Source organism: Otolemur garnettii, unplaced genomic scaffold (genome assembly GCF_000181295.1).
Source record: "Otolemur garnettii isolate 467f Iridium unplaced genomic scaffold, OtoGar3 scaffold00167, whole genome shotgun sequence".
Taxonomy (NCBI): Eukaryota; Metazoa; Chordata; class Mammalia; order Primates; family Galagidae; genus Otolemur; species Otolemur garnettii.
The window spans coordinates 1,232,315-1,259,380 of NW_003852562.1; the positions used below are offsets into that span (position 1 = coordinate 1,232,315).

At 34.0% G+C, this 27,066-nt stretch overlaps 1 protein-coding gene across 1 annotated transcript in view; it reads right to left on the bottom strand.

Annotated features, from left to right (window-relative positions):
* Positions 1-27,066, bottom strand: part of NBEA (neurobeachin) — a 719,303-nt gene that overhangs the window by 496,679 nt on the left and 195,558 nt on the right. The window contains exons 25-30 of the mRNA XM_003800132.3: positions 21,913-21,921; positions 19,239-19,419; positions 16,849-16,979; positions 13,111-13,218; positions 2,757-2,925; positions 1,016-1,111 (exon numbers count right to left, since the gene is read on the bottom strand). Of these exons, the coding sequence (XP_003800180.1) occupies positions 1,016-1,111; positions 2,757-2,925; positions 13,111-13,218; positions 16,849-16,979; positions 19,239-19,419; positions 21,913-21,921 (694 nt within the window). The remainder of the gene's footprint in view (positions 1-1,015; positions 1,112-2,756; positions 2,926-13,110; positions 13,219-16,848; positions 16,980-19,238; positions 19,420-21,912; positions 21,922-27,066) is intronic.

Genomic DNA, 27,066 nt, shown 5'->3' on the forward strand with positions numbered 1-27,066 from the left:
TCAATTTTTAACAAAAAGTACTAGCTAGTTTTATTTATTCCAAAAGCTGCTCCATATTATTAGCTACTTAAAAAACACACGGAATTAGTGTATCATCTGGAGCTCAAGGTCCTCTTCCAAACTCATTTTGGTTATTGGTAAAATTTGGTTCCCTGTTGTAAGACCACAGGTCCCCATGTTCTAGCTGGCTGTCAGCCAGGGAGTGTTCTTAGCTCCTACAGGGAGTTCTCAGGTCTGCCGCGGTCACTTCTGTCTCAGCAATAAAGGCCCTCTTTAATGTCAAATCTTTTTTACAATTTCAAGTCTCTCTGACTTGCTATTCTGCAACTAGTTGAGAAAACATTCTGTTTTTAGAACTCATGTGATTAGGTCAGGTTCACCTGGATAACACCTTTCACAAAAGCAACTGTGACATAACATTACTTAATCACAGGCATAAAATCCATCTTATTTATGATCCTAAGAATTTTGCAAGGTATGCACAGTGGAATATTTGGGGGCTATCACAGAATTGTGCCTATTACAATCCTTTGTTTTGCAATCACTAATTTCATGTTTAACATTTATGTTTTTTGGTGAGGTATTTTTTGCAATCCTTCAAGAGAGTGTTGAGATTTTGTTCTGACCAAAAGTTAAATAATTTACACATCAGCTTAATGTTTTTCAGGCAGGTTTTAAGCTTTTCCTCATAAGTCTAGAGTAGCCTTCATTTTAGGTGAATTTAGTTTTACAACTAAGTTATGACTCTTCTGTGATCTCTAGTAGTGCTAACACTGTGCATATTAATATACACATAATTAGGTAGTCTTAATTTACAGATGGTACAAAATGTAATGAATTACAAATGTAATTTTATGCTCTCACTAGCCAGGCATAAGTATAAACTTATCGTATGTATCTCCATGAAACCTGAGGTGTATGCTTGTTTGTAAACAATTTCATCATGAATATTTATTTTATAACAGCTCCAGAAATAAGAATACCCAAACAGGTCAGGAGATGAGGTCATTATTACCTTTGTAAAATGAATGGGCAAAGCTCTGCTCAGGAATTAACTTGGCAAGGAATCCATGGTTCAAACTTGGATGAGGGATAGATGGTATGACCACAACTGTGGAGAAAATCATGGAATCAGATTTGAGCCAGCATGTAACAACTGCAACATGGTCCATGACAATTCTATATTATTGCAACATGCAAACAGTACTAGCAATAAAGAATGCATCTCGGAAGGAAGGAAAGAGGTCACATGTTAAGAGAAAGGAAACAACATAATTGTTAAATAGAATAATTTTTGGCAACATATATAGAAGCATACAAATACACAACTACAGAAAATCAGAACTACAAGGTTCACAATACTATTCCTTATTTTGTACATGTAGAATGGATATAAATACATTAAAATGAAGAGAAAGAGTTAAGATGATAAAGTCTTAGTGTTTTAAATGACAAAACAGTATGAACTGGAATGGTAGGGTGATATGTACTTTGAAAAGTAAAATTAAAAATGAAAATAGACAATAATGAAATAATCTCATGTTTATGTGTTAAAAGCAAGTATAACATGCAATAGCAAAATACTATAGCTAAGTCATAATCCACTTCTCTACAATAGCAATAACAGGTAAATGAGGCATGTTAAGCTTATGGAAAACAGGATGCAGAGGTTTGACCACTGATTTCTACTCACTTTTAAAATATCCATTTTATTTATAGAGTACTGTATTTACTCAGGGGAAGAAATTTCAACTGCAAATTAATTCAGTGGTATATGAAATAACCATTAGGTTATAAAGGTTACACTACGAACAACATAGAAACAATCTTGATCTAAAATCCTGGCAGGAAAAGCAATGAAGAAGATGTCCCATGTTATTAAAATGTTAGTTGCCAGAAAATGTGTTGATGGTGTCCAAGCAGAGTAGGCAAAATGATAATGCAAAACCGCCTGCGACGTGTCTTATGCAAATGAGAAAGGCAACACGGCCCAAGATGCTTCCCTGTTGTCTGTGACGTTTATCTTCCACAAGTCCTCGGTTTCAGTCTTAGCCACTTTGGGTAAAATTTAGAGTGTATGTTTACTTATTATAAATCATTGATAGAATATTTAGACACTGAAATAACTGTACACAGCAAAAAAGAGAGAAAAATGTTACTTTTGAGTTTGGCTATAAAGATTTATATTTTGGCTTATTCTTGGTATTGAACAACTCTATCATCTTTTTATTTCCATGTTTATAAAAAGTAGAAAATAAATATATTTAATAATACAGAGGATGCAAAAAATGTAGACACATTTTAAGAAAGGAAAAATCTGTATTAACATCATAACAGTCAATATACACTGAAAACAAGAGATGAGTACAAGTTAATTGAGCACTTTTGTCACTACAGAAATCAACTGTGACTTGAGTATCACAAACTGAAAACAGATTTTTCCTTTCTTAAAATGTGTCTACATTTTTTGCATCCTCTGTATATGAGTTACTTGCATATTAAATAATGACATAATTATTTTTATCAATAAATGAGAAACATAGAAACAAAGCTGCACTGATAAAATGAAAATATAACAAAATTATAGAAATATCATTCAGACATTTTTGTGGAATTACATAATATTAGCTTTTATATACCAACCATTCATAAATATTTGAGGTAGTTATGAAGAGGTCCAGTTTAAATCTGGATGTAACAGTGAAAAAGGAGATAAGTGATGGTGAAAATTCAAATAATTAAAGATAATGAAGTACCTGTACTTGTTGGCGAATTTATTTCTTGTCTGATGTTTCTACCTGGTTGGCTTCCAGTTCTTACAGTTTCTCGCTGGGGTTCTAATATGTCACGATACTTGGAAACCATCAGAACAGAAATGAAGTAAACAACAGCCAGAGCCAAGAACTGTGCCTGTTTGCTATCATCCTGTGTAAAATAAAAAGGCAGTTTTAACAGTCAAAACTATAAAAATTTTAAAGTGTAAGTTCTTAACATTCAAGAAACTACTCCTATTTTACTTTCATGAAGCAGGCAAATATAATTTTTAATTTTTATTAAAACCTACTAAGTATATAATGTTATTTAATATCATTATTTAAGTATAAATACAAAACTTCAGAAATATATAATCTGAACCACAGTTTGAGTTATCATTTCAAAAAGCAGCATATTAAAATTGTGTTAAATATGCCACAAAGTTTTATTCTTTATCCTCTTTGCCATTATCATCCAACCTACATAACAACATATTAACATTATATGTTTTTATAAACTAGGCAGATGACATGAAGTTGACATTAATGTCCTAGATAAAAAAAGAAAAGAAAAAACAAAAGTCTTAAATATTGTAACCGAATAAAATTAACAAGTAGGATAAAATTACAACTGGAAAACATATAAAATTCTAACATAAGCTAAGCAAGAGTCCATAAGGCTATGAAATAAAAAAGACAGAAACAATGAAGAATCATAAAACACGAATCTGTACAAGATCAATGTGAGCTACAAGTATGATACGGCAGCGGAAGGAAAAGCTAATTTGATATTTAATTGTATTAACCAATAAAAAGAATTAACAGTCCAATCTTCCCACATTGCAAGAATGGCCTCTAAAACACTATTAATATTTCTGCCTCTTTATTTCAGAGCTCAAAAATAAAATGGAATTTTTCCAGGGGAGAATATCAGTTTTCCCAGGTTTGAAATTAATCAGCCAAGTCAGGATAAGATGATAGTTTTAAAAAGCCTACTATAGTCAGGTAGAGAGATAATAACGGTAAGTATGCTCTCCAAAAATAAACCAACCTGCAGGTAATTGTAAAGTCTCTAACTCAAAAAGCCTAGATAACCATCATTTAGGGAAATAATGTAAGAAATGAATTTATAGGATCTGTAACACCACTTCAAATTAGAATATTTCTAAGGAATTGAATGTAAATGCTCACAAAGCCTTTTCTATAAGCTAGGTCATACTAACACTTCCAAACTGAAACTGAAACGTTACCGTGGCCTGCAAATAACACGTAAAAATACGGTATACATAAGGAAACAAAGATGAGAACAATCTAGTAACTCTATTAACAGGTGATTTATATTTATTACTTCATTTAAGCATAATGCAAAAATAAGATTCAGAATTTAGGTGCACTTATGAGAAAGAAATTAAACAAGAAATCTTTACTGATGATTTAATATTATGAAACAGAATAAGTACAGTTAACAGAGAAAATGACCAGAGTAGATAAAATTTGTTCTGAAATATCATTATTTTAGTATTTCACAATTATGAGTGACAGCTTTTGTAGAGTTAGTTTTGTAGAGTTTAAACACAGTGTTTAAAAATGCATATTGCTTACATTAAAATGTTGATTGGATAAATATGTAGAAAAGGGACAAAATCAAATACTTAAGTGGTTATTACAAAGGAAAATGAATTACAGACTAACAAAAGATACTAACCAAGAATCAATTCACAGACAGCTTAAGCTGTAATGAGCCCTAATGTCCCATAATACTTCTATTTCCACCAGCAGAGACTCAGTACCAGGCAATTAGAAGGCGCTCAACACATATTTGTGAAATGAATTAATAAACATATGAATATCAACTGAATAGTTTCAGAGCCATAAATAATAAACAGTGTGAACTTTGTCTTAACTAACCTAAAATCTCCTTTACTTAAGCCAAATCTCCAAGCCAATTGTGCTTTTTAATTCCCATTTCTGGCTTTGAAAATGAAGCCCAATATACCTAGAAGCTAAACATCCAGAGAATGATTAAATTTTTAAGCAAATTAATTCACTTGCTTAGGTATTTTACTATTAAGAAGACAGGAGCTCTATTATGTCTCTCTTCTCTGTTTAAAAATGAGTCTCTCCACTATTCAATCTCCAATAAGTAATGTTATTAGTCATTTTGAAATCCTTTAGAGATGATACATCAACTAGGATGATGGAAAACCTCCCAGTATTTAACTATTAAAATTTACCTCCATTTTACCTCATTTTTAGATACAAGTAACCTAGTATAATCAAGATTCCAAGGGGAAAGTGAAAAGCATAATGAATTTAACTTCAAATTTTGGCTTACTGGAAAACATTAAAAACAAAGTAGTTTTCTTTAAGAGTTATTTTTCTAACCACACAACAAATTTTGCCACACACCTATTTTACATGAATCTAGATAATTCATATGAATTTAAACCAGTAATGTCTTCATTATAGAAAATAAATGAGAGCAAAAGAAGGCATACTTTATTCTTTGACTTTTTATAAAATTTTCTTCCTGCCACATAGCTAGGGTGCACTTTCTTTCCTTCATTGCTGAGAAAAGTACAGAACTCCTTGAAAACCATGAAAATCCTTAATCTCTAAATTTATATATGTGCCATACAGATGTGTGAGGAGTCTTACTAAGAATATTATATACATAAAAAGTAAAATACCTGAGAAAGACTTAAAAAAAAAAAAAGAAGGACCTTCCTTATATCTCAGGGATGTGGGCCACTTGGCAAGGTGAATTACTCTTTTGTGGGTTTACTAAGATTTTATTGAAAATGTGTGAATCTATATTCATAAGGGATACTGGTCTCTACTTTTTTTTTTTTTTTTTTAGTTGTTAAGTTGTATCCTTTCTTGGCTTTGGTATCAAGATAATACTGGCTTCACCACATAGATGCAAAAAGGTGCAGAAAAAGCACTGGACAAAATTTAGCACCATATCATGATGAGAATACGCAACAAAACTGGTATAGATAGGACATATTTCAAAATTAGAAAAGACATATACAGCAAACCTACAGCCAACATCATATTGAATGGGGAAAAATTTAAAGCATTCCTGCTTAGAAGTGAACCCAGATAAGGTTACCCACTATTCACCACAGTGCTAGAAGTCCTCCCCAGAGGAATCAGGCAAGAGAAGGAAATCAAAGGGGTCCAAATGAGGAGGGAAGAAGACATCAAACTATCACTCTTTGCGGACAATATGATCTTATACCTAGAAAACCTGAAAGATTCAACCACAGACTCCTGGAATTGATAAATAAATTTATCTAAGTTTCAGGTTTCAACATTAATGTATACGAATCAGTATCTTTCATGTATGTCGACCACAGTCAAGCTGAGAATCAAAGACTCAATACCTTTCACAGTAGCAACAAAGAAAATAAAATAACTAGGAATATATTTAACCAAGGAGATGAAAGACCGCTATAGGGAGAACTCTGAAACACTGAGGAAAGAAATCACACAGATTATAAACAGATGGAAAAACATATCATGCTCAGGGACTGGCAGTATCAACATTGTTAAAATGGCTATGCTACCTATATATTACCCATTTGCAATACCCATTACAATTCCAAAGTCATTTTTCACAGATCTAGAAAAAACAGTTCTATGTTTCATATGGAACCAGAAAAGACACTGAACAGCCAACACAACTTTATGAAAAAAGAACAAATTGGGTGCCATCACTTTATCAGACTTTAAGCTATAGCTACAATGTTGTAGATCAAAATAGCATGGCAATGGCACAAAAACAGAGACACAGACCTATGGATCAGAACTAAGAACCCATAGATGAAACCAGCCTCATTCTTCCATCTGATCTTTGATAAAGCAGACAAGGGCACCCATGGGAAAAGAATCTCTATTTAATAAATGGTGCTGGAAAAACCAGATAGCCACATGTAAAAGATTGAATCAGGATCCATACCTCTTACCACTACAAAAATTAATAAGGCAGGAAATAAAAGAATTCTAGAAGAAGTACTGGAAAAACTCTAATAGATAATAGGCCTAGGGAAAGAATTTATGAAGAAGACCCCAATGACAATCACAGCAACTACAAAAATAACCAAATGGGACCTGATCAAATTAAAAAGTTTCTTCACAGCCAAGGACACAGAGTAAAACAGACCAGCTACAGAATGGAAAAAACTAAAAAATTGAATGCTGTATATCTGATAAAGGGTTGGTAAGTGAAACCTACAAAGAACTCAAGTAAATTAGCAAGAAAAAAATCAAACAAAACCCATTAAAAAGTGGGCAAAGACATGAACAGAAACTTTTTAAAGGAAGATAGTCTAAAGGTCAACAAATACACACACAAAAAATGCTCAACATCTCTAATCTTTAGGGAAATACAAATCAACACCACAATGAAGTACCCCCTAACTCCAGAGAAAACGGCTCATATCAAAAAATCCCAAAGCAACAGGTACCGGCTGTGGAGAGTGGAAAGAAGAAAACACTCATTGATGGGAATGCAAACAAGTACAGTCTCTATGAACAGTAGTGTGGAGGTATCTCAAGGAAGTAAAAGGAGACCTACCTTTCAATCCAGCAATCCCACTACTGGGCATTTACCCCAAGGAAAGAAAGACGTTTGCACTTTATAACAGTACAATTTACAACTACAAAGATAAGGAAACAACCCAAGGGTCCACTGATGCATGAATAGATTATAAAATGTGGTATATACGCACCATGGAGTACTACTCAGCCATAAAGAAATGGAGATCTAGTATCTTTTGTAACAACATAGATGGTACTGGAGACCATTCTTCTAAGCGAAGTATCACAAGAATGGAAACACAAACAACACATGTACTCAATACTAATTTGAATAGTTGATTAACATTGAAGTGCACACATAGTAGTAAAACAGAATGGAAATCAAGCAGGGAGAAAGAGGAAGAAGGTCTGGGGTAAATTCATACCTCATGGGTCCCACCAACATATTCTGGTTAAGGGGCATACTTATAACATCAACTTAAAACGTACAAATGCAAATTGTGTAATACCCCTATAATACTCTAAATAAAAAGGAAACTTCCAAAACTAGGAAAATTATTTAAAGGAGTTTTTGACCCCAAGCTTGTAGTCTATTACTTAGATTGGGTGTCACTACCTGTGAGTTTTAACACACATTGCTAAAGAGATAATCAAAAGTTTATCTATACTCACGTACAAGTGATATACTGTACACTGAAGATAGAGCATGCTTCACTGTACCCTGGGAATGCTAGGCAACACCACTACAAAATTTTAGTTCATTTAATAGTTAAAAACATCTACTTTTGTTCCAATCTGCATTCTGTTGACTACTACTGCTAGTGACTTTTTATAATGTTTCTGTGTTTTATATCCATTGCCTATTTTTCTGTTGGTATGTTATAATTTTCCTAGTGTTTCATATGAACTAATATATAGGGTTTCTATAAAGTTCATGTGCAATTTTCAATTTAAGACAGACAACTAGTTTAAATCACACATAAACTTTATGGACACTCTGTATATTAAACAGAGTACAAGTTTTTCTTGCACAGGCCTACTGCACACTCTGTGGGTGACACAGGACACACCTACAACATAATTAATCTTCTGTATATTCCTACCATGCAGCATTATTCCATATGACTTAATACACTTGAACTACTTTGTAAAGTAAAAAGCACTCCATTCAATTTATTGCTTAAAATAAATTTCTTTTTTTTTATTGTTGGGGATTCATTGAGGGTACGAGATGTGTCACACACTGAGACCCCACCCCCTTCCTCCTTCTCTCTCTCACTCTGCTTTCCCCTTTCCTCATCACGACCGTGTCATTAATTGTCCTCATATCAAATTTGAATAAATAGGATTCATGCTTCTCTATTCTTGTGATGCTTTAATGTGTTCTACTTTCATACAGATTAATATGAATGCTATATATTCTCCAATTTTTTAATGGCTGAATAGTATTCCATGGTGTACATATACCACAGCTTGTAAATCCATTCCTGGGTTGGGGGGCATTTAGGCTGTTTCCACATTTTGGTGATTGTAAATTGAGCTGCGATAAAGTCTAGTCCAAGTGTCCTTATGATAAAAGGGTTTTTTTTTTTTTTTTCCTTCTGGATAGATACCCAGTAATGGGATTGCAGGATCAAATGGGAAGTCTAGCTTGAGTTATTTGAGGTTTCTCCATCCTTCCTTCCTTCCAAAAAGATTGTATTAGTTTCCAGTCTCAAAAACAGTGTAAAACTGTTCCCTTTTCTCCACATCCATGCTAGCATGTGCAGTTTTGAGATTTTGTGATATGGGCCATTCTCGCTGGGGTTAGATGATATCTCAGGGTGGTTTTGATTTGCATTTCTCTAATAATTAAGGATGATGAACATTTTTCCATATGTTTGTTAGCCATTCCTCTGTCTTCTTGAGAGAAGGTTCTGTTCATCTCTCTTCCCCATTGATATATGGGATTGTTGGCTTTTTTCATGTGGATTGAGTTCTCTATATATTCTAGTTATTAAGCTTTTGTCTGATTCAAAATATGCAAATATCCTTTCCCATTGTGTAGGATGTCTATTTGCTTTGGTTGTTGTCTCCTTAGCTGTACAGAAGCTTTTCAGTTTAATTAAATCCCATTTGTTTATTTTGGTTATTATTGCAATTGTCATGGCAGTCTTTTTCATAAAGTCTTTCCCCAGGCTAATATTCTTTAGTGTTTTTACTATGATTTTTTTGAGGATTTTTATCATTTCATGCCTTAAATTTAAGTCCTTTTTCTATCTTGAATCAATTTTTGTGAGTGGGGAGAAGTGTGGGTCCAGTTTCAGTTTTTTGGATATGGATATCCAGTTCTCCCAGCACCAATTATTGAATAGGGAGTCTTTCCCCCAGTGTATGTTCTTATTTGGTTTATCAAAGATTAGGTGGTTGTAAGATGTTAGTTTCATTTCCTGGTTTTCTATTCGATTCCAAATGTCTTATGTCTATTTTTGTGCCTGTACCATGCTGTCTTGACCACTACAGGCTTGTAGTACAGCCTAAAATCAGGTATGCTGATGCACCCTGTTTTATATTACTAAGAATTGCCTTAGCTATATGGGTTTTTTTCTGGTTCCATACAAAATGCAGAATCATTTTTTTCATAGTTTTCATTATAGAGGTCCTTCATCTCTTGCGTTAGGTATATTCCTAGGTTTCATTTTCTTTGAGACTATGGTGAAGGGAGTTGTGTCCCTAATTAGTTTCTCATCTTGGCTGTTACTGGTGTATACAAAGGCTACTGACTGTGGACATTGATTTTATATCCTGAGACATTACTGGGTTTTTTGTTTTGTTTTGTTTTGTTTTGTTTTTTGAGACAGAGCCTCAAGTTGTCCCCCTGGGTAGAGTGCCATGGCATCACAGCTCACAGCAACCTCCAGCTCCTGGGCTCAAGTGAGTCTCCTGTGTGCCCACCACAACGCCCAGCTATTTGTTTTTTGGTTGCAGCCATCATTGTTGTTTTGGAGGGCCCATGCTGGATTTGAACCCGCCACCTTAGGTGTATGTGGCTGGTGTATAAGCCACTTGAGCCACAGGCTCCGAGCCCATTTTTTGATGATTTCCAGGAGTCTTGTAGTTCAGTCTTTGGGGTTCTCTAAGTATAACATCATATCATCAGCAAAGAGGGAGAGTTTGACCTCCTCTGCTCCACTTGGATGCTCTTTATTTCTTTGTCTTGCCTAATTGTATTGGCTAGAACTTCAGCACTATGTTGAATAGTAATGGTGACAGAGGACAACCTTGTCTGATTCCAGTTCTAAGTGGAAAAGCTTTCAGTTTAACTCCATTCAGTAAAATATTAGCTGTGGGTTTGTGATAGACAGCTTCAATCAGTATAAGAAATGTGCCACCTACACCTTTCCTATTAGAAAAGGAGGCTGGATTTTATCAAATGCTTTTTCTATATCTATTGAGAGGATCATATGGTCTTTGTTTTTGCTTCTGTTGATATGGTGAATAACGTTTATAGACTTGGATATGTTAAACCAGCCTTGCATCCCTGGGATGAAACGTACTTGATCATGATGTATGACTTTTTTTGATGATAAGCTGCAATCTATTGCCTAGGATTTTGTTGAGAATTTTTGTGTCTATATTCATTAGTGAAATTTGTCTCTTCCTGATTTTGGTATCAGGGTGATGTTTGCTTTGTAGAACGTGTTAGGGAAGATTCCTTCATCCTCAATTTTTTGGAATAATTTCTTCAGTATGGGAATAAGCTCTTCTTTGAAGGTTTGATAGCATTCTGGTGTGAAGCTGTTCAGACCAGGGTATTTTTTTGTTAGGAGATTTTTTATTGTTTCTTTTATCTCAGTGCTTGAAACTGGCCTGTTCAGGAGATCTATTTCTTCTGGGCTAAATCTAGCGAGAGGGTTTGATTCCAAATATTGATCCATTTCCTTCACATTGTCAAATCTCTGGGCATAGATTTTCTGGTAATATTCAGAGATAATCTCTTGTATCTCTGTGGCATCAGTTGGTATTTCCCCTGTATCATTTCTAATTAAGGTTACTAGAGATTCTACTGTTTTATTTCTAGCTGGTCTGGCCAAAGGTTCATCAATTTTATTTGTTTTTTCAAGAACCAACTCCTTGTGGGGGCAGCACCTGTGGCTCAAAGGAGTAGGCCACTGGCCCCACATAACAGAGGTGGCAGGTCAAACCCAGCGCTGGCCAAAAAAAAAAAACCAAAAAACCAGAAAACAATAACAACAAATAACCAACTCCTTGTTTCATTAATTTTCTGAATCATTCTTTTGTTTTCAATTTCATTAATCTCTGATTTAATTTTTGGATATTTCTTTTCTTCTGCTGGGTTTAGGCTTAGATTGTTCTTTTTCTAATTTCATAAGATGGCATGGGAGTTTGTTGATGCGTTCTCTTTCTGTTTTTTGAAAGTAGGCTTCTAAAGAGATAAATTTTCCTCGTAGGACTTTTTGCTGTATCCCACAGGTTTGGGTAGCTTGTGTCTTTATTGTGATTATGCTCAAGGAAATTAACATTTCCTTTTTATTTCTTCCTGCACCCAACTGTCATTCAGCAGAAGGTTGTTTAATTTCCATGCCTCTGTGTGGGGTTGAACATTTTTGTTGGAGTTGAGTTCCACATTTAGTGCCTTGTGGTCTGAGAAGATGCAAGGTAAAATTTCAATTCTTTTCATTCTGTTGAGATTTTTTGTGTGTGCTAGGATATGATCAATTTGGAGAATGTTCTGTGGGGCGATGAGAAGAATGTATATTCTTAGCCTTTGGGATGGAGTGTTCGATGTATGTCTATCAAGCACATTTGTTCTAGGGTCTCATTTAAGTCTCTTATCTTTGTTTAAGTTCTGTTTAGAGGATCTGTCCAGCTCTGTGAGAGAAGTGTTAAAGTCCCTGTTACTATGGTGTTATAGGATATCATATTGCTCAGACTAATTAAGGTCTATTTCAAGAATCTAGGAGCATTTAAGTGCATAAATATTTAGAATTGAAATGTCTTCTTGTTGTATTTTTCCCTTGATCAATATGAAGTAACCATCTTTGACCTAAGTTGCTGCTTAATATAAAATTTCAAATAAACTTTTTCTATATCTCATGCAAATTATCAATTAAATACAAATTATTAACGAAAATAAAAAAATAGAATTCAGTATGGCTAGTTTATAATAACATATTAAGGAGTATTGTAAATCCTGAAGTTGCCGTGAAATAACAAATATGTTTGTATACAATTTACAGTAAAACCAATCTTATTTTTACTTACTTTCGGAAAATAATCATGTGATTAGAGCATTTCATGAAAACTTTTCCTTAAGCTGCCTTTTCCTTTAAGCTTTATTAAGCTATCTTTCTAACTCAAATTCCCAGCAATAGCTATATTTTGAAAATGCAGATTCTTCATTAAAAAGTAACTGCCCCCCCAGAAGTAATTGCCAGTAACAGCTAATTAACTAATCTCTTTCATCTATAATATAAGGAACATTAATAAGAACAAAACATTCAGTATCTAGAAATGGAACTAGTAATACTAAGAGAGAAGAGTAAGTAATGTGAGGTAAAGTGAATTTTAATTTTTTAGGCTACTGCTATTCTTAATATATAAACAAATTATATCAGCATTCATCCCACTTTAAAAAAAATAGTATCAATAAGCTTTCAGGAAATGGTATGGCTCAATCATTTTACAGTCAGAAGTATATACTATACTCAGAAACTGAGACACCAGAGCATTGAGTTTTAATATGCAACTTAAAATATTTCACACAAATTACAGTGGAAGGGCTTTTTCAGGGAAGCCAAGCATAACTTACCACATCCCGGAAGACAACAGCACGAAGGCGATTGATATCGACATCCTGAAGAAGTCTGTCAGGATCCTTAATAGGAGAAAGGTTACCTGGAACGCTTTCTAATGGAGTCTTTAAAAAAAAAAAAAAAAAAAGAATTATAAGGAAATAGTATACTGCAGAAAATTATATATAAGTATCACTTCTGATATCTTTAATTTAGGCTAAACTGGCCACACCATTTACCTGCATGAGTTAACATTTATTGAAAAAAATCATCTATTACAAGACACAGTTTCTGTTCTCCTCTAGTCATGTCACAGTTTTTCTTACTGGTATCCTTTATCAGCCTAACTACCACTATAAACTCACAAAAGCAGGTAGAACTGTGATAAAAAGACTGATCTTGGATTTCAGAAGATCTGGGCTCAAGTCTTTGCTGGGTGACCTTGAGCTTGTTAAACTAAAATTTCCTAAGGCTCACTTTTCCTACCTTCAGTTAACAACTCTCTGGTTTTATTTTTATTATATGAAATTGTCACATTATACTAGACAATAGGATTTTATATGTATAACCATTTCATGATACATAAAATGTTAGAAAAGGTAAGCTTTAAAAAAAATTCAAGTCACAGCACATTAAAGCTGAAAGACATTAAAGATCATTACCAACAAAACTCTTTTTATCATTAAAGAAAAAAAAAACCAACAAATTTTAAGTAATACAGTCACATAGTAAACCAGTGACTGAGCCAGATTTCTTAAAATTCAAGCAAGGACGTTCTCATGTTTATAACATGTTAAGGATAATGCCAAATGCAACTTATAATAAGTATGTATTTATTTGGTACTGTAGCCAGTGAAAAATAAACAGACTACCTTTTACTTTTCAATGGATGTCAGTCGTGATATTTCACTCCTAAATTAAAATGTTTGATCCTTTACAGTATAGGACAGTTAGATAAAAAGGGTATTCGAAGGTTGACAGTCATTTGGTTTCCATTAAAATTCTAAAACTTACCAACTATATGACCTTAGGTGAGATCGTAACCTCTCTGAACCTTAGCTATATCATCTAAGTTATAAGCTAATAATATTTATCATAGGATGATTAATGAAAATAATATAATTTATAGCACAGATGAATTTATAGTATTAGTACAGGCAAAATCAGAAATATTTTAATTTATATACCATTTTCTATTTTACAAGATATCTCTTTATATCCCTAATCTAATTTGATCCTTATAAGACTACACAATAGGAAAAGCTCATGCAGGTCCAACACAGGTTAGTGGCAAGAAACTTTCCCTGTGTCTCTAAAATATTAATTATGATTTTCTTACTAAAGTGCACGTAAGAAATGCATAAACACAGGGAAGAAGAAAAATTGTCTCTGAGGTCCATTTATTTTCCTTCATGAAATGTTGTTTGTTATCACGTCAGATATTTCCCTAATATTTTCACATTTTTCCCGTCTTAACCATATTTTACTGCCAAAGTTCTTGCAAGAGAGATACTAATCAGCTCAACTAAATTACTCCACTGGGCTTCTCTGTCCACATTCTACAATTAGAGTAATATGTAACAAATCTTGAAAGACTTCCTATTTTCTACTGAATTAATTGCAGATACTGTTCAATTCTAAGCTTACAAAAATTACTAATTTATTTATTTATTTCATTAAGTATATACTTAGTGGCAAAGTGTGCTAGAGGGGAAATGAGTAATAATTGAATGTTCACTACTTGTCAGGAATCACTAAGCACTTTAATATAGTATTGCCTCTTCTTAATTGATACAAATGTCCTATAAATTATGATTTGTATGCATTTTAAAGACTGGATAATGGAGGTACAGGAAACTATTTGTCTCAAGTCACAAACCTAGTAGTGTTAGAGCCAGAATCACAACTTAGAAGTGGCTGATTCTAGGGTCTGTGATCTTTAATTCACAGCACTATAAATGCTCTGAAGTTACAAAAATGTACAGGATATGGGCATTGCCTTAAAGTAACTTGCAGTCTGCTATGCCTGCACAAATGATATGCGGTATTATTGTTGATGCATTTAAATCTAACTTCCTAAGCAATGAAGAACCCTGTGGCATCTAGTGACCAACAAAACAATACAAGGTCAAATTACTTCTATGAATATTTCCCTAATGGGAGTGGAAAATAAGAGGGGCTGCCATATTGTAAACAATTAACAGATCCAATCAGTAATGTGGTTGTTCTGCTTGAAAATTACTGCATTTTAAAGCCATAGCATTTTTAAAATAAATTAAACTTCTACTCATGCCTTCACTTACTGAGCAAAAAATTACCGTGTCAATATTAGACAAGCAATTTCATCTATAGTGAATGAAAAGACACATGTGGTGTTTTATAAAAACATCAAACAGAACCTACCCTAGGCCAGGGAGACGGGGAGGGTGTCAGAAAATATTTTCATGAGCAAGTAACACTTAAGGTAACTTAAAAGTTGAATATATTTTAGCTGGGTTAAAAAAAAAAAACAAAACAAACAAAAAAAAACCCAACCAGGATGAACCTTTCAAGTAAAGGAAGCTATGTAAAATGAGCATTATGGCTTAGACCTAGAATTCCACACTTTGGGAGGGCAAGGCAGGAGGACCACTTGAGGCCAAGAGTTTGGGACTTGCCTGAACTCCATAGTGAGATCTTGTCTCTACAAAAAATAAAAAGAAATAGCCAGGTATGGTGGTGTAAGCCTGCAGTCCCAGCTACTCAGGAAGACTGCTCAAGCTCAGGAGTTAAAAGCTGCAGTAAAGTGTGGAGCAACACTGCATTCCAGCCTGAGTGACAGAGCAAAACCCTGTCACACAAAGAGGACAGAGAGAGAACACTACGGAAATGTCAAAGAATTTTTTTAAAAAAAGTTTTTTTGATGAACTGAACGAAGTCTGTAGTATTATTAATATGATGCAAAGTATGAGGAAAGTATCAAGCTGCCACTGGGGAAATAAGCAAGGACCAGTCATACAGGACCCTTAACATCATGATAACAAAACTAGATGTGATGTCAAGAGTCAGATAAACATGCGATAAAGAGACCTAATTTCCAATGAGCACAACCCGTACATTCCAAAACACTACACTATTCACTCATTTAATAGGCATTTGATAAATGTTTCTTGACTACCAGGTGTCCCATAAAGTTACCATACATAAGGGAAAATAGGAAATTGTACCTAAATGTACCATTATTTACAAAATATTTATTACAAACTTTTCTAAAATATTTACAAAATATTCTCTATGTTTTGACCATCTTTTAAATAAAATTTTGTAAAGAATATTTGTAAATAAAGGCACATCTAGCTATAACTTCCCACTTTCCCCTATGGATGGTGACTTTATGGGTATCTTTTAGGACAGCTTGTATTATGTCTACCACCAAAAGCTCATCCATTTAAAAAAAGAATCCATACACTGCACTCTGAAAATATATTTAACTATTAAAAACAGAAATAACTAAGAAATTTTTAGTGCTATATGCTGATGTAATCCTTATAAGAATCCCATAAAGTAGACATTGCTAATATCTTCATGCAAGCCTCATAGAAGTTAATCTTATAACACAATTATGAGGAAAAAGAGGAGCACCAGAGTCTAGAGCTGTCTAACTACAAAGCCCTTGCTCTGATCATTTGAGCAAGACTAGGTTGTTTTGTTTTAATGAACTCAAAAAATATTTCTTCTCAGGTAAACTGTATTTCACATAAAACATGTTTAATTACCTTTGAAGCTGCTGCAGCAGTCACACTTGGGGGAACTTCTGGAGGTTTGCTGCTTCCATGGGAAGATTTGTTTCCCCTGTCTCTCTGCCTTTGCCGACACTCTAAACAGTTTCGCACAGCAACACAACAAACTATTTGAAAATCAAAAATAAATTAGCAATACAAGTTATTGACTTTGATATATTGACAACAGTTGCTAGTATATTTCCCTTTCTTTTCCCTTGCTCCATCCATTACTACTCTTAAGATCTATTAGATCAACAAATATTTTTTAAAATTATGAAATACAGGAATGAAAGTATATATAAAAATATATATTTCTTTAAAAACAGAAACACAATATGTATACAACCAGCCACCTGCAGAAACAAAACATTACCAGGGCCTCTGAAGCTCTCAATATATCCTTCCTTATTTCATTAACCTCCATTTTTCTCATTTCTTTTTTGAGACAGAGTCTTATTCTATCATGTAAGCTGGTCTGATCATAGCTCACTTAATCTCTTAGGCTCAAGCAATCCTCCCACCTCAGTTTCCCAAGTAGCTAAAACATTCCACCATACCCAGATAATGTTTTTTTAATTTTTTATAGAGATAGGGTCTTGCTATGTTGACCAGGCTGGTCTCATACCCCTGGCCTCAAACAATCCTCCTATCTTGGTTACCAAAAGTGCAGGGATTATAGCCAGAGACACAATGCCTGGCCCACTTCTGATTTTTATGGATCAATAAAAATCTTTTAAAGCTTAAAATTCACATCACATAAAAATTTACATAATTAAGTTTCTGTTCTTAATTTAACTATCTTGGTGATGATATTCACCACAAATCTGCACTTTCATCCATATACTCAAGTCTCTCAAGACCTTTCTTCACAATAGGAGAGTCCATGGGCTGTGTCAATAAGCATTCGATATAAACAAGCCTTTTATTTATTCATTTATGTTAAGAAGCAATATCCTAATAAGCAGGACAAACTTCGAAATCAGAACACTTGAGTTTGAACCCTGGTTCTGCCAGTTGTGAGCTATGTGGCCTTGCACCAGGCTTTAAACTATCTGTGCCTCAGTTTCCACATGTAACAAATAAGAATAAACATAGTAACCCCCTTAGAGGGCTGTTTTGAGGAATGAGTTAATACTTGATAAGTTCTTAGAACAGTAAATAGCATACAAGGTGATATATAATTTTTTTAAATTATTATTCACTTTTAAAAGTTTCATGTGGTTGACAAAACAAAATCTGCTAGACATTAGATAAAAAAAAATCTAAATCTGCTAGGTATTATTGGTATAAAAATGAAATCAGGAGTAAAGTCTTAAAATAAATTTTTAAAAGAAGCTCAGAACAACCCAAGTAAATACTGGTTTTAAGCTTTTGAGGCATTTAATTATATATATACATATAATCTTTCTCACAAAGTTCAATCTGGCAGCCACTATTAAATATCAATGGAAATGCCCCTGATGGCCCACAGTCTATCAACCTTCTTGGTTGTCAGAAAGATCCCATTGTTACCAATCCCTCGCCTGTAACAGATATGAAATAATTTCTCTCAATTAGCTTATCTTTAAAGTATAGAGTAGGTTTCATTTCATCATTCTTATGCCAAGTCCTTGTTCCTCCCTTGAGTCAGAAACAAATTCTCCCCTACAGCTATAGTGGTAGTTTTTAAAAATATACGCTGTAAAAATTACAGATGAAAGAGCATTATCAAGAAGGTGGCATTCCGCGCCCTGCACTCTGACGTCACGCTCCCTGCTAGTATGGAAAGAGTAGCTTTCGGATGGCTGGAAGGTGTCAATGATATAAATGCTACCTTTTAGAGGGGTAACACGGCTTTTATCTAAAGAATTCATTCCAATTTACTAAGAATTTTCTGTGCTAAATTTTCTTTGCCACACAAAATAAAAAATAAACAGCACAGGCACAATAATATTTACTAGGGATATCTGCTCTCTCTGATAGTGACTGATATTGGGTAATTTCATCCTTCTAGCATTGTATGTTTAAGACTATATTATTCATTTTCTGATAGATTTGTGGGCCTAGGACACTACCCTCGGTATCAGTTTACCAAAACAAAATTTATATACAGATTTCAACTAAAATCATTTCAATGAGGAGTGTTAATCTTACTGTTCATGAAAGAATTCTAAATATATTTTACTCTATTTTAAGTTATAAACCATTAAAAATTATCAATTCTGTGAAATCTCTAATTGAAAGATACAGTGTTTTTGGATTTGGTAATTCTGATGACTTACCAGATTGTCTCTGAATTATATAATCATCAACTTATATCATCAATATTTTATGTACCATAGAGCTTCATAAAATATAATCTATGGGTTACTATTTAATGTGCACTCTATTCCTAACATACTTACCTAGTCTTAGGCATTGCCGCATTAAACCTCCAGAAGACATGTTTTTTTCAGCTTCAATTTCACTGAAATTTAGAGAGCTGGCAAATACAAGTACATCAACCATAGCCATAAGTCGGCTGAGGAAAGTGACTGCTGTCTCAGCTGACATGCCTTGTGTCACTTCAATATTTTCCAATTCCGTCTTTAAAAAAGTAGAAGATTTAAATCTTATTTAGTATATTATATACATAATGCATGTATACCACACATACATTTAGTATACTTACTATATTTTGTAAACTAAATTATAAACTAATTCCATATATCACTGGAGCTAATTATCAAATTTAGTCATAATAGTTTACCTATCAATTATTCTTAAAGGAAAAGTCTATTTTAAAATCAACATTAAGTTTAAATATCTTTAGTTGTAAAAACTACATTCTAAACTTAAGATCATTTCACAAAGATATTGAGAAATGATCACATATGTATGTACTTATACTAGTTTTGTTTTATCTTATCAATTTACAAAGATATAAACTTGATATTTCTTTCTTAAAATCCTTATTCTTATTAATAAAAATATGTGATTTAAATTTTCATTCCTATAAATGTATGAAGAATAAGAAGAAAGATTTATGGTAATTACAATGACATCAAAATGAGATGGCTATCAAATTAGAATGCATAACAATATCTTATCTATTTTGTAATAAACTAAAACCAGTAAGTACTTCAAATGTACAAAAAAACTCTATACTTCAAATAATTAAGATGTTCCCTAACTCACCTACAGATACTGACTTCATGATCTATAAAACACTAGCAATAGGAGAATTCAAAAGCATTTAAGATAAGAAGCTGCACTACCACTAAAATATTGTCTATAATAAAACAGGATTTCCTGATGCAGAGGGAATATTACAAAGTATTCTATTTCTGAAAATGTCCAACTTTGTAGTCAATGGCAACATTTCTTATTTTTTCCCTATGTACTATATAATATTTTAATTATTTCTGTTCTTTATTACTAAGCTGCAATTCTTTATCACCTCAAAGAATGGAAAGAAATAAGCACTGTTTCATAAATTTTAAAAATCTATTGTTTAAATTTTCTGAAAATGGGCACATTAGCCATGCTGATTAACTTTACCTCTTAACCAAATGATAAAGTCAACTATAAGGTGAGCATATGTAATGGGAATCTGCTCCTAGTTAATGTTCCATTTTGACATTGTTGATATCCATCCTTCTACCTACATGTCTTCCTGCTTGGAAGAAGCAGGAACATTAACATGAAAATGTGAGTAGAAAACACTGACTAAAGAAAAAAACACCACCACCAAAACACTCAAAAATTTCCTGCGTACAAAGTGGGTAATGAAACCAGTAGGTGACTACTACTGTAAGCCTTAGATAACTAAACGCAGTCCCAAATACAGTAGAGTACCTAACAAACTTTCTTATTTCCACTTTACATCAAATTGGGGTCAAAACCATTCTCTCTGAAATAAACTTGGAAACAGAAATTTGATTTCAATTGTTAATTTACAACTAGTGCCAATGTAATATTCATGGCCTAAAGAAATGATTAATTTATTACTTTGATTTTTAAATGCTGATTCCTTATCTCCTAGCACTTCACGGATATATAGCATCAGTTCATAGCATGACTTACAAAACTATGACCATGATACAATAATTGATTAAAAAAGGCAAAAAATTCATTTTAAATCTCAGTTTTCAATTTTGACTGTGCTGTAATGCCATTGCATAGCTCCATCAATTATTCTGAATAATTTTTAAAATTATTAGCCCTAAATAGGTCTAGGCATGTATTCTCAAAAAAATTCATCATCAATTTGAATTACTGAAATTGTGAGATAGCTTTATTCGTTTATTAATAGTTTTGAGTGTTTTGGTCTGTCAAAATTTGCTTTTATTTTGAAATGAGTGAATTATAAACCAAATGACTAAGTCATCCATGTAATCTGCCAAACTGTTATTTTTGGAAAAAAAAAATAAAAAGCATTCTTAACACAAACAATAACCTAAAAGAGAATTCTTATTATACTCTATATAATATTAGTATATATAAACATGATGAGATATTATATAGCAGGCATCCTCAAACTACGGACATTATGGCCCGCGGGCCACATGCAGCCACTGAGGACATTTATCCGGCCCCCTGGGTGTTTTTGCCACCACTGCCTGTCCTGCTTAGCAGCCGACTCGTCCTGGGAACCACAGTCCGGTGTTCCAACAATCTGAGGGACAGTGAACTGGCCCCCTATTAAAAAATTTGAGGACTCCTGTTATATAGCATAACAAAGGGTTTAAAAATGAAGATCATTCACAATTATTATTAAATCTTAAAATAATATACTTCTTCCAAATTATTTTCATTGAAATAAATTAAAATCTGATTGTACATATGACTGTAATACTGCTGGTTTCATTATATTAAAAATAGTTTAATAATATAATGAAAGAGATGTTAGTGCAAACAATAAAATAATTATACATCAAGCATTAGGAAAATAATCCTTTCAAAAAATCTTTTAAATATACAAAGGATATATCTAACGTTGAAGATGACATGGAAACGTAAAATATAACCAAGTCAAAAATTTTATAAATAAGTAAAAATAAATTTGAAACTGAAAATTACTACAGAAGTAATACTAACCTTAGAACCCTGGACATGCATTAGACAAAACAGACAACAGACCAAAAAAGTACAAGAAAAGGAAATTATTAAATTAAATGAAAATACAATGTAAAATTGAAACACAAACTAATATATTTAAAATTATATTTGATTATTTTATTCAAAGTAAAATTCTCAGAAGAGATATTCATTTTATAAATTACATATGATTAAATTCAATATGTGAATTTATTCAATATGATTAAATATCAAAGATACAGGCTATTTAGTTTGTTTTAGAAACTCTGCCAAGATAATATATATGTAAGAATAGTTCATGTATTAGAGATTATACACACTCTATTTTACAAAACAAATATCTTTTCCTACTGAGTGATTAATGAAACATTTTAATAAGTTAATATCTTTCTGCAAAAAACCCTGCCTCATTACTAGTATAAGCAGAAATGATGCAGGGAAATTAACTAGTTACATCAACCTTCTAGAATTTTCTATGAGGAAATAATATAATTTGTCTTCTCAAACATTCAGTTCCCATAGTTCACCCATAGTAAAAGAATTAAATATTTGAGTGATTATAACTTAAAAACCACTTTCCAATGCCGAAAAAGAACTTACTGATATATGTATACTGAGACCTGCATATAAATTAAGATAATTATACAGACATTATCCTAAGTTTCAGAATCTTATTAAATCAATAACTATATCCATTATATTCAAAAATTAGATGAGATTAAGTTTCACAATAAAAGTCATTAACTTTCTATTCTTCAATTTTGGATAATAAATGTATATGAACACAAATTTCAGAATATGTCATTTTGATGGTACACTACATGGGAAAATACTAAAGTATGGGGGGAGGGGCAAGATGGCCTACAGACTCCAGCTTCCGACAGAAGCTCCCATCCAGAAGGAAGAATAATGTCTGGAAAATACCCAATAATATTGAAGATTGGGAGCTCAGGCAAGAGAGAAGAGTGATACCTGCAGGACACCTCTGCTAAGGCAAGTTGAGACTCCAAGAAAGCAATCTCCAGGTACATAATGCACCTCAAAGGAAAAGTCTCTGTCCCCTCCCCCAAGTAAGTTGTGTTTTTCTATTTGTTTTCTTTTCATCTGCTCCTATAGGTTTTCTACAAGCCAACGGTGAACTGAGGACCTATTATTTCACCCCACGTGTGAGAGGTATAGGAAGGGGGGGGTCTACTCCCCTAGAGGGACCCTGCTGAGATCTCGAACACTCTCTCACCAGGCAGAAAAACTGAATAAACGTTTTTCACTGCCATTTTGAACTTCTAGTCCACCCTTACCCCCTTGCCTACAGAGACAGTGAGCGGGGAGCCCAAGAGCACTGTCCCTCACTGCTGCAGGACCAAGCACCCAGTCCTGGCCCTGCAGCCAGAGACCTGTTAGAGCCACGCATGATCCCCACTCCCATGACCTGAGACCTGCAAGAGCCATGTGAGTTCCGTGGGTGGCTGCGGAGTTCCTGGCTCTTGGCATCCAGGCCAGGCGGGCCCAGAACAGTTTGCTAGACCTACACGCTCTGCTGGTGGCCGGCGAGTTTCCCACTCCCAACACCTGGGGTGGGCAGGCCCCCAACTGATTGCTAGACCTGTGCGTGCTCCACAGGCGGCCACCAAGTTTCCCACTCCCGGCATCTGGGTCAGGCAGGCCCAGAACTGCTTGCTAGACCCAAAGGCAGCCCCCGAGTTCCCCGCTCCTAGCTCCTGGCACCCAGGTCGGGCAGGCCCAGAACTGCTTGCTAGACCCGTGGGTGGCTGCACTCAAAGATGAAAAGAAATGGAGAGCAAAAACGGATCTTTCTCTCAGAGAGCTCTGGGATAATTCAAAGAAAACTAATATTCGCCTTATAGGAATCCTGGAAGACGACAAAGTAACTTCACAAAACACAGAGGCTCTTCTTCATGAAATTATGAAAGAGAACTTTCAGACATGCCAAGAGATTCTGAAATTCAGATAGCAGATAGTTTCAGAACCCCAGCACAACTAAACCCAAGTAAGACATCCCCCAAGCACATCATAATTAACTTCACTAAAGTTAATATGAAAGCTGTTAGACATAAGAAAACCGTAACCTACAAGGGGAAGAGTATTAGAATGACTGCAGATCTCTCAGCTAAAACCCTTCAGGCTAGAAGAGGATGTACATTGACTTCTAATCTCCTAAAACAAAATAACTTTCAACCCAGGATCCTGTCTCCAGCTAAACTGAGTTTCATCTATGATATCTATGAAGGAGAAATTAAACACTTTAACGACATTCAAATGTTGAAGAAATTTGCCATAACTAAACCAGCTCTCCAGGAAATTCTCAAACCTATCCTCCATAATGACCAGTGCAATCCTCCACCACAAAAGTAAACTCACTCAGAAGCTTTTGATCAAATTCCAACTTCCACAATGGTGAAAGGATTAAAAATGTCTACTGGACTTTTGAGCAACTCGAAGCCCAACATTTTACCAGGCTTATCAATAATTTCAATTATGTGTATGGCTTAAATTGTCCTCTAAAGAGGCACAGATTGGCTGATTGATACAGAAACTCAGACCAGACATCTGCAGAATTCAAGAACTGCATATTACTTTAAAAGATAAATATAGACTCAGAATGAAGGGATGGTCATCTATATTCCAGGGTAATGGAAAGCAGAAAAAAGCAGGTGTGGCAATTTTATTCGCAGATACAATAGGGTTTAAACCAACAAAAGTAAGCAAGGATAAGGATGGCCATTTTATATTTGTTAAGGGTAATACTCAATATGATGAGATCTCAATTATCAATATCTATGCACCCAACCAGAATGCACCACAATTTATAAGAGATGCTCTAACAGGCATGAGCAACTTGATCTCTCCCAGCTGCATCACAGTCGGAGATTTCAACACTCCTTTGGCAGTGTTGGACAGATCCTTCAATAAGAAGCTTAGCAAAGAAATCTTAGATTTAAATTTAACTATTCAACTTTTGGACCTAACAGACATCTACAGAGCATCTCATCCTAACAAAACTGAATACACATTTTTCTCATCAGTCCATGAACATACTCCAAAATTGATCACATCTTAGGTCATAAGTCTAACCTCAGTAAATTTAAAAGAATAGAAATTATTCCATGCATCTTCTCAGACCATCATGGAATAAAAGTTGAACTCAGCAACAATAGGAATCTGCATATGCATACAAAAACCTGAAAGGTAAATAACCTTATGCTGAATGACAGATGGGTCAGAGACGAGATCAAGAAGGAAGGAGATTTAGGATCTATGAAGGAGAAATTAAACACTTTAACGACATTCAAATGTTGAAGAAATTTGCCATAAATAAACCAGCTCTCCAGGAAATTCTCAAACCTATCCTCCACAATGACCAGTGCAATCCTCCACCTTTAGAAGGAGATCTAAAATTACCACATTTTTAGAACAAAACAATGAAGACACGAGTTATCAGAACTTCTAGGATACTGCAAAGGCAATCCTAAGAGGGAAATTTATAGCATTGCAAGTCTTCCTCAAGAGAACAGAAAGAGAGGAAGTTAACAACTTAATGGGATATCTCAAGCAACTGGAAAAGGAAGAACATTCCAATCCCAAACGCAGCAGAAGAAAAGAAATAACCAAAATTAGAGCAGAATTAAATGAAATTGAAAACAATAGGATTATATAACAGATCAATAAATCAAAAAGTCAGTTTTCTGAAAAGATCAATAAAATAAACCTTTGAGCAATCTAACCAAGAAAAAAAGAGTAAAATCTCTAATCTCATCAATCTGAAACAGTAAAGATGAAATAACAACAGACCCCCCAGAAATTCAAAAAATCCTTAACGAATATTACAAGAAACTTTATTCCCAGAAATATGAAAATCTGAAGGAAATCAACCAATACTTGGAAGCACACCACCTCCCAAGACTTAGCCAGAATGAAGTGGAAATATTGAACAGGCCTATATCAAGTTCTGAAATAGCATCAACTATACAAAATCTCCCTAAAAAGAAAAGCCCAGGACTAGATGGCTTCACGTCAGAATTCTATCAAACCTTCAGAGAGGAACTAGTACCTATATTACTCAACCTTTTCCAAAATATTGAAAAAGATGGAATACTGCCCAACACATTCTCTGAAGCAAACAACACCCTGATATCCAAACCAGGAAAAGACCCAACAAGAAAAGTAAATTATAGACCAATATCACTAATGAATACTGATGCAAAAATATTCAACAAAATCCTAACAAACAGAATCCAGCAACACATCAAACAAATTATACCCCAAGTCCAAGTGAGTTTTATCCCAAGGCTGGCTCAATATATGAAAATCTATAAATATAATTCATCCCATAAACAAATTACCAAAACAAAGACTATATGATTCTCTCAATTGATGCAGAAAAAGCTTTAGATAATATCCAGCATCCCTTCATGATCAGAATACTTAAGAAAACTGGTATAGAGGGGACATTTCTTAAACTGATAGAGGCCATCTATAGCAAACCCACAGCCAATATTGTACTGAATGGAGTTAAAATGAAATCATTTCCACTCAGATCAGGAACCAGGCAAGAGTGCCCAATGTCCCCACTGCTCTTTAACATTGTAATGGAAATTTTAGCCATCGTAATTAGGGAAGAAAAGACGATTAAGGGCATCCATATAGGGTCATAAGAGATTAAACTTTCACTTTTCGCAGATGATAAGATTGTATACCTGGAAAACTGCAGGGATTCGACTACAAAACTCTTAGAGGTGATTAAGGAATACAGTAGTGTATCAGGTTACAAAATCAACACTCATAAATCTGTAGCCTTTATACATACCAATAGCAGCCAAGCTGAAAAAACAGTCAAGGACTCTATTCCTTTCATAGTAGTACCAAAGATGATGAAATATTTGGGAGTTTACCTAACAAAGGATGTGAAAGATCTCTATAAAGACAACCATGAAACTCTAAGGAAAGAAATAGCTAAACATGATAACAAATGGAAAAACATAGCATGTTCATGGCTGGGAAGAATCAACATTGTTAAAATGGCCATATTACCCAAAGCAATATATAATTTTAATGCAATCCCTATTAAAGCTCCACTGTCATACTTTAAAGATCTTGAAAAAAATAATACTTCATTTTATATGGAATCAGAAAAAA